We start from the raw sequence: 16071 nt of genomic DNA on the forward strand, positions 1-16071 counted from the left end.
TTAGCTAAAGATCAGTGCGTACTCACTAGGTTAGCAAGAATCAAGCTTGAGCTAAACTCCAAGTAGAAAAGGAACAAATAAAACACCAGGAAAGGTTCATCATAGGGGATCTGGTCTCTATGTACAGCAATCAATGAGGCCTGAAGACCTCTGAGTTAGACTAACACACAAACAAAGCATCCCCAAGGCCTGGAGAGACTTGGGGCTTGGTCTGTCCATCCCCAGCCCGTTCTTCTTCATTATCATCACCATTTTTTTCTTTAGTTCAATAACATCAGCTCTCCCTTCATCTATCTTACCTGCCTAATCTCTCTCCCGATTCACTGCACGCTTGGGACCATAATATGATGTTTTTGCTCCTGTTTTATTTTAGAGAGAGTTAGCTGCTTCTAGAACTTCCCATTTCATCAAGCTTTCTGAGATATTTCTGGGACTGGAGGTGAGAAAATGTGATTGCTGGCTGGTGACATTTTCATTCTCTTGCTTCGTGATTCTCTTGATCATGGGCAGTGGTAGCTCCCAAGCTGGGTTTGGATAACACAACACCTTGCTTTTCCAAGCAGTGTGGAAAGGGTGTGTTTGGTTACTACTTTTTCAACTGGAAGCCATTCTGAGGGGTGAAAATCTGTCTATAGGTGACAATATACCTTCTGCCTCTCTGATCGTTCTGGTAAAAGTTCAATGGACAAGTTGAACGCTGGCAGCATACAGAAGTGTTAAACCAGTCTAGGAGAAGGGATTACAAAGCAAATGGACCAGAAACACATCTGCTCTCCGTGAATCTAAAATTGAGAGGACTAAAGGGAAAAGACACACAAATCCAACAAATCCACCCAAAACAGCACAGGAAAGGCTCTGGGCTGTGCTAGCGACTGCGGAAGTGGAGACCCAGGAATAATGCTTCTAGAGACAGCTGGGCAGTGATGACCAAGCTGAGGTCTCCAGATAAGAGCTGGTGAGTGAGCCTCCTGGTAAACCCCAGAGGCAATAAAGAACAATAAAACAGCTCTGCTCGCCTCCTGTATTCTCCCTGGCCCCTATGACAGCCATCAAGACTCACTCTGTTGTCACAACCCATGAGTCACTCTCTAGAGCTTGTCATGGGCAGGGGCGGTGTTTGGCCTGATCCCTGGGTCCCAGCTGGCTATTCTAGCATGACTCACACTGTCATTGCCCAGGAGGGAAGAGGAAACCAAAGGAAAAATCTCCCCTTGTTCTTTGTGCCCACCCCCACGACCGCATCACAGTACATACAGGGGTCTCCAGGAAGTGTAGAGAGACCAGGTGAACGGTAGGGCCACAGCAGGCTGAAGGCAGACCTGAGTTTTCCTTATCAGCAGGTGCCACTGCCTGAGTTGGCTCGACCTTGCTCTGAAGAAGAGAGCTGCAGTTTCTTTGCCTTGTTATATTAACTTGTATCAAGCAACTCACTGAAGCTGAAAAGCCCGCCATGATGAACGAACGGATGCCTGACCTCCAGCTTGCTAAGCCCCTGAGCAATGATCCCACGGGTCCCCAATGCCTCCCAATTCCAAGTCCTACAGCTTTCTTCCTCTCTTTAGTTCTGAAACGCCTCCCTCCTTCTCGTCCTAGGCCCAGTCCAGTCCAGACAACATACACTCAGATTTCCACCTCCCACCACATTGACACCCCCCCCCCCCCCCCCCCCCCCGCGCACTGTTCCCTCATCACTGAGGCAGTCCTAACTCAAAACCAAACAAACAAACAAAAAACTATTGGCTTCCAAAGTCAACACAATACATTTAATGCAAAGGTTTTTGTTAGCGTCTCAGGACACAACCTTTCAGTCAATCTTCCCTAACTCCTCCAACCACCCCGCTCTCCACGCACAACCAAATTCTCTTAGTCTTCCAAGACTGTTACTGAAGGCTTTCTTGATATACTCGGCCTACCAAATTTTCCCACCAGAATCACTTCTCCCAATTTGCTAACTCTACCCTTCCCCCAACTCTACCCTCCCCCCAACTCTACCCTCTCCCAATTCCACACTACCCCCAACTCCACCCCATCCCCACATCTCCCCTACCCATGAACCTTGCTCTTGTCCTCTGTCATGGAGGAACTGGAGCAGCACACTCTTTTACCTTGCAGTACCCAGAGTCCCTCAGTTGTCTCTCTTACTGAATTGACTTCATTCCGTTCTTAGCAAGTCAGCTGTTTCACTTCCTCCCCCCCCATGTGGGTGAGAGGAGAGAGTGAACCCTAATTAGTTTTGGATCACATGCAGTCCTTAGGGAAAGTGTTTTGTTCAGAATAAATACACAAGTTCTGAGAGTTTGCTTTCATTTCCTAAATGAAAGTGCAAAGGTTATAGACAAATTAGGAAACATCACCTTTCCCCTGAAAATAGATGTGTGGTGTTTTGTTTTACCCAGCACTGAGAAGTTGAAATATATGGGCTAAATTTTGCTAAAAGCCCAGAGTCACTGAATAATGAAAAACCAAATGGGATGAGACCAGAAATTCACTAGGATGCATCAAAGAGAGACCCACCTATGGAAAAGTTAACCTGAGTTCTTGTTCTTGGGAAGAAGGGCCTGAAGCCCAGGGCTCCAGGCTTTGTTCAGGCTCCAGAAGCTCCCTTGAATTACAAAGCTGCACCTCTGGGGGATGCTCGGATGCTGCTGGCTTCAAATAACAACAACATCATCTTCTTATTTGCCTTTGAGTTGCAGGGCAAGGAGGTTCAAGCCATTTAAAACAGGGTGTTTACTATCCTACAAGAGTTTAATTTGCTGATAGAGATATCTCTAGATGAGCGATGGGGTTTTGTTTGTTTGTTTGTTTTTGTAGAGCGCAGATATGAAATTTCTCAATTAAGAGAAATTCCACAGTCTATCTTCTTTACTATTTAAATTTAATTACCCTAGCTATTATGTTCTGGGCATATTACCAACTATAATGCCAAGAAAACTTTAATCAAGGGAAGAGTTTGAAATGACTTAGTCAGAAGCAGCTCCTGTCCTCCCTGGGGGAGGGGACTGAGGTGGGGAAAGAGGTTGGGTTAGGGCTGGGGCTAGAGCTATAGTTCTTGTCTGGATGGGGGCTGGGAGGTTGGGTGGGGGCTGGGTAGGTTGGGTGGGGGCTGGGAGGTTGAGTGGGGTTTGGGGCTAGGGTTTGGCGCTCTCCTGGTTGGAAGTGGGTCTGGAAACTACTCACATAGTTTCCTGTGACTCATCTGCAGAGAGGTGAGCAATGATAAAAAAATAAATAAATAATTGATATAAAGTATACCCCTCTCCCTTAAAACACGACCAGTACTCCATCCCCAGGCCGGAATCCGCCTCACCCCACTTCCGCCAGGTGGAAATCTAGTGCTGTCTCTAAAGTGGCCAGGGGGCATTTTAACTTTAATTGCTCACACAATAGACTTTCTCAGTGAAACACTGACATATTTCATACACAAAATTGTGCTTCTGTCCCTTGATTTTGAGAAGACAATGGAAAAGCAGAAGCCCATTTTTGAGGGTGACCTATTTCTGTGGCTCAGAAATCAAGTAGGTTGTAAATGTTCCAACATCCGTCAGAGAAATATAGAGAAGTGGGTGTTGTGATATTAGCTTCAGTAACTTTCAGAAACACACAAAATGTGAACTAGGGCGGTCTGCCTGTCAAACATCCAAACATTATAGTATCATCCCTCAAGAGTCCCAACAGCTTCAAAATGGTCACTTCCTCTAATTTTCTATCTGCATATTCATCCTAGATATAAAGGAATAACAATTGATTATAGCTATGCAGAGGTGTGTTAGATAATTAATTACCTGCAGCCAGGAAAGGGGTGGGGAAGCAAAAGCCTGCGTGCCCCGTGGTTCTGAGTTTTATCGAAATCAATTGCGGCTCTTGGGTGTCAGGGGCGAGGGGCCGGGCCGAATTCAGCCTCCTCTCCCCAGCCTCCTACCCGCTCCAACTTCCCAGCAGCAGCAGACAGGCTTCCAGGAAGAGTCTCCATTGAAATCCCTCCTCACCCGGCCCAGCCTTCCTAAAGTCTGACCGGGACCCACCTACCTTCTGAGGAGGACGCGAGGCTTGCTAGCGGGAGGGCCGGAAGGATGCGCGGCTCTGGCTCTTCAGCATCTCCCTTCTGGAGCAGTTAACAGCGTGTACAGATTCGACTCCATTTTCTAGTCACGTGATCCCTGGCACATCTAAATAAGGCTGATCACCTGCCTCCTAGATCTCCTAGTGCATCGGCCTCCTGTGCCTGGGGTCAGAGCTGAAGCTAGGCAGAGAAGCATTTGGGAATATAAAATACTTTCTGGGTTATGGAGTCACAAATCCCCCTTGATTTTTATGTCATTTCACGAAAGATGCTGCCATTCCTGTCCCCGGATGAGGCTGCATTTGAATTTCTTAAACACACGAGTTTGGAAGAGATTCAGTTCTCTGAAAGTTTTTAAATACACACACACAGACACACACACACAAACACACACACATGCACACACACTAGCTTTACAGTATCTATAAAAGATAGCAATTTAGTGTGTAATGAATAATGATTAAAATAATAGAATGGATCATAAATGTATAGAAGAATAGTTATAGAAAAAAAATCAGAAAGTTCTAGAAAAGTCAGAATGCCCAAGATTAATACAATCATTAATAAGAAGGCAGAGGTGCATGAAAGATTGAACACGCTGCAAAAAGCACTTACTAGCAAGCTTGCAGGAGACCAAACCAAACAAGTTTGTATGGCGCCTCAGTCGACCTGCTTACAGATAGCAATGATAATGCCACTGTAAAACTATAAGATAACCTAGGTTCCTGTACTCAGTACCCAACACCAGGCACGGTGATGAATGTCTATAATCCCATCATTCAGGAGGAAGCAAGAGGACTGGAAGCTCAAGGTCATTCTGCAGCTCTGTACCAAGTTCGAAGTCAGCCCTCTCCAAAATGAATGCATGAATCAATGGGTGAGTGGAATAATCAGAAATAAATAACAAAATAAAAATGCCAGCAGAAATACTGACGTAGTCAAGGCAAGCAAAATAGTACAGGACATTTGCCTAACAGAAAGGAGTGTAATTAGTTTTAGTCCAACTGTTTTCTGTTGTTTGCTCTTTCTTTTTTTGTGAAAGGGTCTCACTCTGCTGTCGAGGCCAAAGTCAAACGCATGGCGGTCCTCCTGTCTCCTGGTTCTGGGACAGCAAGTGCCCAAACTCTAAACCAACTCTTAATTAGAGCACTTTTAACACTCAAAAGTTTGGGGGCTGGAGAGATGGAGCTCAGTGTGCTTACTGTTCTTGCAGGGGGGCCAGGTTCAGGTCCCAGCACCCACATCAAAATCATCTCTAACTTCAGCTCCATGGGATCTGACACATGTAGCCTTTTTGGGGTTCTAGAATGCTAGGGGTAAGCATAAACTCATGCAGACGCAGGCACATGCGCATAAATAAAATATATTTTAAAACTTCCAAGCTTTTGTAAAGCTGTTGGCTTTATTTTTATGATTATCAATTTATATTACCAGAGGAAATGTGGATGGTTAAAAATCATAAAAATCAATTTGAAAATAGCTAGAACACCTATACACTATACAAACTTGTTCCTCTTTTAGAGGGATCAGGGCTTGGAGGGAAAGGGGCTGTGTTAGAGTAGGCTGATGGGATAGTGTGGGGTCATCTCTAACAGTTGCCATGCCAACAACTGAAAAACAAATCATTCAGCAGAATGTGGTGCTGACTCCAGAGGTTTGAGCCCCTTCTTGAATAAAGGCATTTGGTAACTTCCTTCTGGTGCTGGGAAGGAACAGCAAAGAAAGGAAAAGGCGGACACATTTTTATATCTTTACTCAACTAAAAGCCTACGAAATTGATGAGAAATTCCAGGCATGGTAGTGTCTACCTTATACTGAACACCTGGGAGGCAGAGGCAAGCAGTTTTCTGTGTGCTGGAGGCCAACCTGGCCTGCCAAGCAAGCCCCTGGCCAGCAAGAGTCTCACTGTGAGACTCTGTCTCAAAACAAAACAAATCATTAGACTTATGAGTAGTTACAAGAAACACTTAGCAAGTGACTTATTCAGTGAAGGCCACACTGTGGTTTCAAGGTCACCTCTGGGGGCAGAAATTCAGCTAATGAACAGGTGGGTGCCCTAAGTCAGGATGCGCCACGCTGTATTGATAGAGAGAAGTCTAGCAAGCCTGGGGAATGTGTTTGTTCAGGACGAGGGCTGAAAACTGTTTTCCGTAGTAAGTTTTAAAACTCAGAAGTCGCTATGGAAATGAACTAAATTATTGCCTCTAGGGACTCAGAGGTTAAGAACACTTGCTACTCTTGCAGAAGAGTTTGATTTCCAGTGCCTGCGGGGGACCTCACAACTGCCTGTAACTCCTGCTCCAGGGAACCTGAAGCCCTCTTCTGGCTTTTGCAGAACATGCAATCACGCACACAGCTTCACACACAAGTACACATACATGCACACAATTTAAATCTTTACACTTTTAAATTATGCCATGAGGCTAATCAGAAATACTTTAAAAATGTTCAGTAATGTTAAGCCAGGTGGTGGAAGCGCATGCCTTTAATCCCAGCATTCAGTGGGGGGTGGGGGGGGGGCAGAGGCAGGTGGATCTTTGTGAGTTCGAGGCCAGACTGGTCTACAACAGCTAGTTCTAAGACAGCTAGGCTGTGACACAGAGAAATTCTGTCTCAAAAAAACCAAACAACAACAACAAAAACAAAAACTCTTCAGTAATATTGTATTAAATGAGAATGCTAGCAACATTTCCCTCTATCTGGCAGAATGTTCTCCCAGGCTGTACCAAGGTGAAGTAGTCCTGTCTCAGTGTTAGCACTTGAGTAAAGGTATTCATTTATTTTTATATGGAAGCAGTTACTTTTTTTTTAAGAATCACTACTTAAATGCAATAAATTATATTCTGGTTATTGTATCGGCAGAAAGGACACACTAGACTTCATATTCTCCAATAGAGTTGACATTATTTTCTCAGAGTCTGATGGCTACTTTCCAATGGTTATTTAATGAACTGAGTTTTTAAAGGTATAATTTGAAAGGTCTTTTAAGATTACATATTTTCACCTGCTGCTGGATTTGAGAGTGTGCAAGATGATGAAGTAGAACGATTGCTCTTTTCCAACAAGGAAAGGGACACGTAGGTTAAAGAGAGTAAAAGCCATGAAGCAGACAAGCAGACAGACAACTGGCGACCAAAAATGACCAAGAAAGCCCTAACCTGGTAAACCTATTTTTCTCAATGATGTTCAGTGAAATGAATAACAACACTTTAAGAAAGTTAACGGGCTCTAAAATCTAGGAGGAATTATAGTGGACGGAAGTTCAGGAGCACCAGGAAGTAAGTAACTATGGTCTCCTATTACAAGAAGAAGGATTTTTTTAAACTTTATGAAAGAAAGGTGCTATTATTCACAAACTGAATGTAGCACATCCCCTCTGGAAAAGGGAATAATACGACTTGAAAATTTCACACTCATTAAAAACAAATTGTGTTTGGCGGCACATACCTGTGATCGCAGCACCTAGGAGGCAGAGGCAGGAGGATCACTCAAGTTAAAGGGCAGTTTGGTCTGTATGACAAGCTATAGGCCAGTCATGGCTGTGCAATGAGACCCCACCTCAGGAAAAGAATGAAGAGGGAGAGAGGTGAACAATAATCTTGGACAAATGGTTTTTATTTTGTTGTTTGTTTGTTTGTTTCTGTTTGTTCAATCAGGCAAATTTGCAAGGCACTTAATATTTGGCAGGCCTTATTCCAAGCATCAGGGGTATTATGCTTCAGAAGACAAACCAGATTTCTGCTTTCTTGGAAGTTACAGTCTCACAGATGGGGACAGAAACAAAATCAACAAAATCAATGAATGGGAGCTCTCCTCAGATGGAAAACAAGAAGTCGGAAGCGGAAGAAAGCGAGGCAGGGGGATGGGACGTCCTCTCCAGCTGGCTTGTGGGGCTGTGAGGATGTGGGCTGTCACAGAACCCTTCCTCCCTACCACTGTAAGAGGGCATCGCCTACCTCAGTGTGTCAATCAAATGTCTCTAAGACACCAGCAAATGGAAGGGACAAAATCATTGCTGATTTGGGACCTGTAGATTAAATTCTCTAATCCTGGCTTTTGTTGGCCTTTGTTCCATAAGGACTCCTACAAGTCCTGGGAAGAAACCCCCTACGGCACTAGAGAGCAGTTCAGTGATCAGGTGCCTTCCTGTCCCTGTGCGTCTGGGAGGCCGAGGCCACCGCGCAGGACACCATCTGTTTGCCTCTTTAGCTCCTCTTTCCCACCTTCTCCCTGCAGGCTCTTGCACACTCTGACTTCCAGGTGGTTTTGACCAATGAAGGCTCTGGTGGGAGATGAGAGGAAGGAGGGAGAGGGAAAGAGGGAGGGAGAGGAGAGAGGAGTGGAGGGAGGGAGAGGAGGGCAAACTTACTGGACTCCGTTCTCAGGTGAAGCAGACAAGTATTGGTGCTAGCTTAGCCTGGACCCTTTGGTTTTGTGCTTCCTCTCTCTCTCTCTCTCTCTCTCTCTCTCTCTCTCTCTCTCTCTCTGCCTACTGCTTATGGATCAACTGTAAGTTTTCAGTTACTACTCCAGTGCTATGTCTGCCTGCCTGCTGGCTGCCATACTCTGCAACACAATGGTCATGAGCTCACTCTCTGAAATTTTAAGAAGATCCTCAAATGAATGCTTTCTTCCAGAAATTTAGTGTAATTATAGTGTCTCTTTACAGCAACAGAACAGTGACTAAGACACACCCCTTGCCAAATAAGGTGAATGGCAGCCTCAGAAGCTCCTTGGCTCCTTCACTTTCTTCAGACGACATATACTGCCATTTTGAAGAACAACACAGGTTTCTCTGGCTCTAATAACAATCAAATTTAGATAGTCTCTAATCAAGTATAGCTCCAATGTATTCAGAAAACTAGGAGTGATCAATGCAGCCTGAATCGGTTTTGGATCCATATGAAGTAAGGCAAACTGAATTCTTCAAGTAAACCTTTAGGGAGGACCCCCTATTTGCTATCTTACAACTATGTACTTATGATTAAAATCAGATGCATTCTGGGAAGGGACATGTATAGTGGAAAGACTAACTATATGAACCAATCTATCAATCAACCAGGAGAACCACCCAATATATGCCTTCCTTTCTTTAGTTCTCATAGGAGATACGTCAGGTTGTAAATCTGGGGTCCCTGGGTACCCTCATTCCTGTACCCTGCTGCCCATGTTGACAGTGCCCTCCCCTGTTGTCTGTACTACCACTGTGCTCCAAATGAAGTCACCTTGTTTTTGTTTGTGTGGTCTGTTTTCAAATCTGTAGACTTATTTTAATTATTTGGAAAAGAGACTAAGAACCTGGAAATATCTGGGCCAGACCCCAACCCACAGTAATTGGTGGGTACCGCTCAGACTAGCCAAACTCTTTCTCCTAGTTACCCTTCTTCTCACTGCTCTCTCTGGCCTAAATCCTACTGGGTTCTGGCTGCCTCTCCCTCCACCCCTGGAGCCAGGGCACTCGCTATCAGCTACACTAAACTATACCCGAACCACTGCACTGTTCAGTGTGGGCTCCTCACGCTCTTCCGCCGCCTTTGTAAACGGGACTGGATTAAATCTACCTTGAAATTTCCTAACTTGAAAATATAATACAGTATCTTTCTTGCTGGGTCCTGCTCCTACGACAACGAGACGTCCTGCTTTAGGAAGCCATGATGTTGGGGCCGGCGTAATGGCTCAGTGGATAAAAGAGCTTGCAGTCAAACCCAAAACCCTGGGTTCAAACCCCCCCAGGAGGGGGCACATGATGGAAGGGGAGAATCAACTTCCTAAAATTGTCTTCTGACTTCTCCATGTGCACTGTGCATGCATGGTGGGCAGGCAGGCAGGCAGGCAGACAGACAGACAAATGTAATGTAGAAAGAAAGTTGGGCTGTCTCATCTTCCTCGATACCATCAGTTTCCGTTAGCTTTTCCTCTGAAGGCAGCTCTGCCACTCACCCAGCATCTCAAGTTCAGTCAGGGGCACACTTTGGACTCTCCCACAGGCTAGACGCCAGCAGCCCAGATGGGAAATTCTGGGCTTTTCCTCCTCATGCCACCTCATTTTGGCACCAGAGCCACCTCTCTCGTTGTTGTAAAGTACTGAGCATAAAACACCACGTCTACAAACTGAAAGGCAGACTGACGGGCTCTGGCTTCTTTCTGTCCTCCCGTGCCCTGAGCTGGAACCACACAACCTCAGCGGGAAACAGCCATCACGGAAGTAGCCCTCTCCGTTATGATGAGAAATCTGTGTTCGAGCACTGGAAGGAGCTGGGGGTGGGGGCGACAAGGCTGAGCAGACAGGAGCAAGATCTGACTCAACCACTTTCAAAACGTCTCATCAAACAATGACTCAAGCCTTTCAGTGGGCAATGGGGGACTCCAAATAAATCGAACCACAGACGTTGAAAAGGAAATGTCTTCGGGTGGCTGTGCTTTCATTGAGAAGCCCTGGGATGGGAATGAGAGACGGAAGTCAAGTCTCCACTTCACCATTCCTTGCTTGCTAATGGCGTTGGCAGCCTATTTGCTCACTTTACTCAGTCGGGGTGGGAAATAGGACCAGCAAGGCTTGTCTTGTCTCAAACAGCAGCTGGGTAGACGAAAGAAAATGACATTCTTGTGCAATCACTTATTACTGGAAGGTCTGTTCTCATGAGACTAGCCAGGAAGACATAGTTGCGGGGGGAGGGGCGGATCCAAGATGAAGGTGGGAGAGGACCAGTGAGGGAGAGGAAGGAGGGAAGAAAATTACAATTTAGAGGATGCTTAATTATTGCTACCAAATAGGCTCTTCTGTGTCCGCCCTATCCAACACCAACAGAAAGAGTCTTGTTTCGTGACACCCACGCGAGCAACGAGAACCAACGCGATGAGTCTGTTCCACCTAGACTAAAGGTCACAGAGTTTGAACTTATTTTTGCACTTTCAAAGTTGTTGACAACAGGTGTGGCTACAAACAAGAGATCCTAATCTAGGGTGTGGTTAATTAGTATTTTGGGTAGAGAGGAGGATCCGCTCCACCTCAACAAAAGGTCAGAGAACTCAAGTCTATTCCTTACAACAGGTCAATGAGGTCTGTTGCCTCCCTCTCCCCTTTTGGAGTGAAGTATATAAGCTTGTGGAAAATAAACACCGTAGGTTCAGTATTCACTGAATTTCCCTCCCAGTGCTGTTCTGTGTTTTTGTCTTTTATTTCTCTCATATCTCTGCTCCTTTTGCTTAATAATTCTAATCCTCACTCTCCTACCCTGGAATGTGCAAACTGAATCGAGCTTGGACCCCAACAGATGTTACTCCAACATGTGGCAGATGGGCCGTGAGCCGGTGAGAAACGTGCCTGGGCTGGCAAACCGGGAACGCCACAGGGGTGGGGGGGCGTATCCTGATATGCTGGGCACCAGATGAAGCCAAATGCATCAGAACACGTCAGGTGGCCGGGCGGGGGGGGGGGGGGAGAGGCACACACAAATCATCCCACATTAGCTCCAAACAAGGTAGTCTAAGGTTTTCCTTTATTATAAGGGAAAACTCACAGAACAGGAACAGGGGTCCAAAATGCAGGTGTGCAGCACAGGAAAAGAGGGGCGAGCGGGCGGGACCGTGGCTTTTTGGTACCCTAAAGCCATGCCTCAACCTGGTCCAGCCTCTCAAAGCTGAAGGAGGTTCCCCATCACGGGCTTGCACACAGGCCAACCTAGTGGGGGCATTTTCTTAATTCAGGTTCAGTCTTACAAAATGATTCTAGCTTGTACCCAGGTGGCATAAAACTTGACAGCACACAAACTGAAGCCACGCACACGGTGCTGAGGAGCCAGGGGGCAGCAAATGCTCGCAGTGGCGCCTGTGCACATGAGCCAACGCTGGTCACTAGTATTTGCACTCTTGTCTAGGTCTCACTCTTTAGAGTTCAGGCTTCTTCACCTCTAAGAACAACAATTCTCAAGCTTAAGTCAGGATCTAAATTTCAGGAAAGAAACTCTGAAGGCAGCTGGGGATGGGGCCTCATCCCTAATACCGGACTCTCCAAAGGCTCCCGACCTAGGCTAGCCTCTAGACCGTAGGCCTTTAGCATTGTCTTGGGCTGTTTTGTGGTATTAGGGGTTGAACCCAGGGTCTCAGGCGTGTGAAACAGGGCTCAGCCACCGAGCTGTTCTTCCTATCCTGTCATAGACACCAATGTGTGCTCAAAAACCAGCAGGAAGGACATTTCAAATGCATTGGAATAGATCATGTAAAGGCAGCAAAGGTGGGGAGGGAAGTCTCCTCACTACAGAAGCTGAGTGGGAAGGGTGATGCCCTGGAGGGGAAGGTGCAGAGTCCATTAGCTGCTCATCTGGGCTCTCTCTAGAAGAAAGCAGCTTGACAGGAAAAAGAAAGATTAAGTCAACTGAAATGCTTCGATTTTAAAACTCCTTGCGGTTATCTGAAAAACCTCCAACATCCTCTTCACAGTCTTTACTTCCTCTGTTACTTTGAACAAGAAATGCCATTTGTGAGCCTGGAAGCTGTTTGGACACACACTTTGGTCCCATACAAATTAAGTTCACCGAATTTAAATATGAAGGAGGAAGGCTTGAAATCATCCAGCCTCTCCCACTGATTTCTATAGAATTCCAACTCTTTAAATATGTAAGTGGTCAGGGGCGAGTAGGCCGAGTTCCAAATACCTGAGTCACAGAGCCTTCGCTATAGATTGTCCTTTATGCTCCTAAACTGAGCAGGGGGCAGGAGGTGTCTTCCCTATGCCAGTTACATATTAACTGCATTAAGTAATTCATGGGAGGCACGTAAATACACGCCACAGTGCACATCACACACACTTTAAAGCCAAAAAGCTGTCGTCCCTTCTGCTTAACTTATTTCTCACTATTTTTAAGGGCAAATGAAAGAAAGAAAAATCTTAAGTATTACCAGCACACCCCAAATCTTGAAAGCAGCAGTGACATTCTATTTATTTTTAAACATTTATTTTTTTATATTGTTTATTTATTTTTTATTTTCTGTGCATTGGTGTTTTGCCTTCATGCATGTCTGTGTGAGGCTGCCGACACCAGCCTGTTTCAGAGTCACACAGGTGCCGACGTCAGCAGGGTGGGAGTAGACTAGATGCACAACATCCTTCTGCTGAGAGTTGTCTAGCAATTGCTGCTGCTGATGCTCCATCTTCTAACAAACGTCAGAAAAGACATCTCACCCTGGCCCCCTCACCTCAGAACCTCTCACTGTTTCCCTGGTTTCTAAACACAATCATTTCCATAACAATCAAACCGACTGTTCTGCTTACCCATTTGGTCTTGGCTTTCGGAGTCTAGGCTCAAGGAACTCTGTCTCCTCCTCCATTTCCTGTGGAGGGATCTTCTTTTTCTGGGAGAGCCGTGGAGAAAGCATTTCCCATTCATTGTCCTGGGTGGCAGCCTGTGCTGGAACCGCATCTAGACCAGCTTGACCTCGGCTCTTGCTCTTCCTTGATTGGCTGCTCAAAGCAGTGACTTCCTCCAGTGCTAAAGTGTCTAGAGCCCTATTTCCTCCCAGATCCTGGCACTGGGGGCCCTTGTCCAAACTGAGACTCAAGAACTGCTCCATAGTTTTACCAGGAGACCCAGACCCGGGGTCCCTTGTTTCTGGGGATAGATCAGCAACCTCACTGTGGCCCAAGACCATCCAGTTCTGCTCTTGTGCAGGGCTTTCAGGAGATGCCCTCTTCTTGTGGTCGGAAGACATTCTCTCTGCAGAACCAACTTTGACTTCATTTAGAGACTCGGGCTGGCATGTGTCTGGGGCCTCTGCTAACTGAGTTTCTGGTAGCTCTGTTTCTGCAGAACCTATGGATAATTTTTCTGATTCGGGTAAGTTTTCTCTTGCTTCCCAGGCCTCCGGTTTCAATGGAGAATCCTTTTCATGGCTTACGAGTATGTAACCCACAGCTAGTGCATGGGGGTCTTCGATTTTCTCGGCCCATTTATCTTCACTGGACTCTAATTTTGTCTGCTCGGGCCCTTTTGTGGGAATTGCGCTCTCTTCTAACTCGACTATATCCTTGATGACACCTATAATAGGAAAGCAATATGAAGAGAAGAGGCTTAATTAACATACTATGTAATCTGTGGTCTTCACAAAGGACCACTTAAGAAGAGACAAGCTGCTACATATTTTTATTTTTGTGAACTTGTTCAATTTTCTCAAGCATAGGGAAGTTTCGTAGCATACTTATTACATTTACATATACTGAAGATGATTAATATAGCCATTACATTTACATACGCTGAAGATGGTTAGACAATGGATTGGACATACAGTTACTTTCTCTGCTTGCATTGGTGGCAATGCTTTAATAAATGCACTAATTTATTTAATGCTGATTCCTTGAAGATGGAGCTATGTTTGTGTATGTGTGCGAGGATAGGAGGGCGGGGAGCGAATTGCTTACCGTTTGGTGGTCTCATGGCGCCACCTGCTGGTGAATCTGAACAATCTGTTTCTATTTCCCAGTCAATATTTGATGGCGATGACTCTATGTTGGAACCCGGTCCTCCTACAGGTGAAGAAAGAGCCTCAGGGTCTTCATGAATATGCAACACAGTCATCGGGTGTCTAGGCTGCCTGCTGTTGGTCTCAGTGTGGTTTTCCTCCCTTTGATCAGGAAGAGCAGAAAGTAACAGCTCTGCTGCATCACTCCCCAGAGATGCATCATCTGGAGACCCAGCTTCCTGGGCTGTTTGAGTATCACCAGTAGGTTCTGTAAGGTAGGACAGATCAAAGGGGGGTGTGTATGGTGCCAGCGATTGCTTCAGCGTTCCGTCTTCCAATGGAAGATCACCCCCATAGCGGAAATGTTCAGGCTCTTTCATCAGATCTTCATCGATATTCTGGCCCATGACATCATATTCGAAATCACCCCAGGAAGCTTCAGATGAGCAGATATCTTGCTTCCCCGCATCCCCATCAACTGGTGTTTCAGGATGGCCTTCTGATAGTGTTAACTTACTCATATCGTCTATAGTGCCTGTGGAAGTGTTGAGGCCTGAGGCTTCACTGAAACCGTGCTCAAAGGCAGCTTCGCCTACATCCAGGCAGGTGTCTGAGGCTAGCAAGATGTCAGTCAGTACAGCAGGGTTCTCAGAAGCAAAAGGTTGCTCACAGTCAAGCAAGGCTCCCGTGCCTGTCTGACTGTCAGGACAAAGATCTTCTGACACCCAAGAGCTGTTGCCTTCTATACTGACCTCCTGATGAGTCAGTGGAGTGTCAGCATCTCCATTTCCAGTGCCTGGGATCCCCCTGTCCACAGCTTCCACCTCCGGGTTGGCATCTCCCTCTAACGCCATTAAGCTTGTATTGTTGTCCCCATGCCTATCAGAAGGTTCTGGGGAACTTTTGGGGGAGGCAGGCTTAGATGAGCCATTTATATCCATCCGATTGTTGATTGGAGGCAGTGGCATCGTGTGTTCAGAGTGGAGTTCTGAACTGTGTGGGAGAGATGCCTTCCTGGGTCCCTGAGTAGGTTCATCATTCATCTTTGGCTCAGGGAGGTAAAGTTTACTGGGCTCCACTTCAGGTCCCGGGGAAACACCTGCATGCGTCTCCATCTCTTGCTTTCCTTCAGAATCGTGGCACACATCAGGGCTGCCGGAGGCCTGAGAGTCGCTCTCATGGTCGCAGTGAGTCAGTATATCAGGATCCTCAGCATCTGCTCTGAAGGCGAAAGGCTCTTTGACGTCCACCCACAAATCAGGGGAAGCCGAGGCCAGTTGTCCACCCTCCTGGAAGTTGTCATGTAAAATATCTGGAACAAAGTTAGGCTGGGGCTCGCCGGGGCTGGGGTTATCCCATTCAGAACCCGACTTCTCCATCAGCTCTATGGGAGTACTGACTGCAGGGAGATTTTCTGTGACCGTGCTTGAGTATGTCACTTGGCCGGGATAGGATTTTTCTTGTCCCCACCAGTTCTCTTGTTGGCACTCAGTGGGAGAAAGCCCAGGGCTGAGGCATCCGTTTTCATCTCTGTTAGTAAATGCTGGGTCTGC

General features: G+C 46.2%; 2 protein-coding genes across 2 annotated transcripts in view; both read right to left on the reverse strand.

Moving 5' to 3' along the window:
* LOC121454128 (protein prune homolog 2-like) overlaps positions 1 to 15149 on the reverse strand; it is a 91116-nt gene extending 75967 nt beyond the window's left edge. Inside the window, exons 1-2 of the mRNA XM_041661334.1 lie at positions 14478 to 15149; positions 13335 to 14097 (exon numbers count right to left, since the gene is read on the reverse strand). Of these exons, the coding sequence (XP_041517268.1) occupies positions 13335 to 14097; positions 14478 to 15039 (1325 nt within the window). The 5' untranslated portion in view covers positions 15040 to 15149. The remainder of the gene's footprint in view (positions 1 to 13334; positions 14098 to 14477) is intronic.
* An 804-nt stretch (positions 15150 to 15953) lies between these two features.
* The window catches only part of LOC121454718 (protein prune homolog 2-like), a 158120-nt gene continuing 158002 nt past the window's right edge, over positions 15954 to 16071 (reverse strand). The window contains exon 9 of the mRNA XM_041662152.1: positions 15954 to 16048. Within this exon, the coding sequence (XP_041518086.1) occupies positions 15954 to 16048 (95 nt within the window). The remainder of the gene's footprint in view (positions 16049 to 16071) is intronic.

Source organism: Microtus oregoni, unplaced genomic scaffold (genome assembly GCF_018167655.1).
Source record: "Microtus oregoni isolate MIOR12 unplaced genomic scaffold, Mior012 000012F_ref0000307, whole genome shotgun sequence".
Classification (NCBI taxonomy): Eukaryota; Metazoa; Chordata; class Mammalia; order Rodentia; family Cricetidae; genus Microtus; species Microtus oregoni.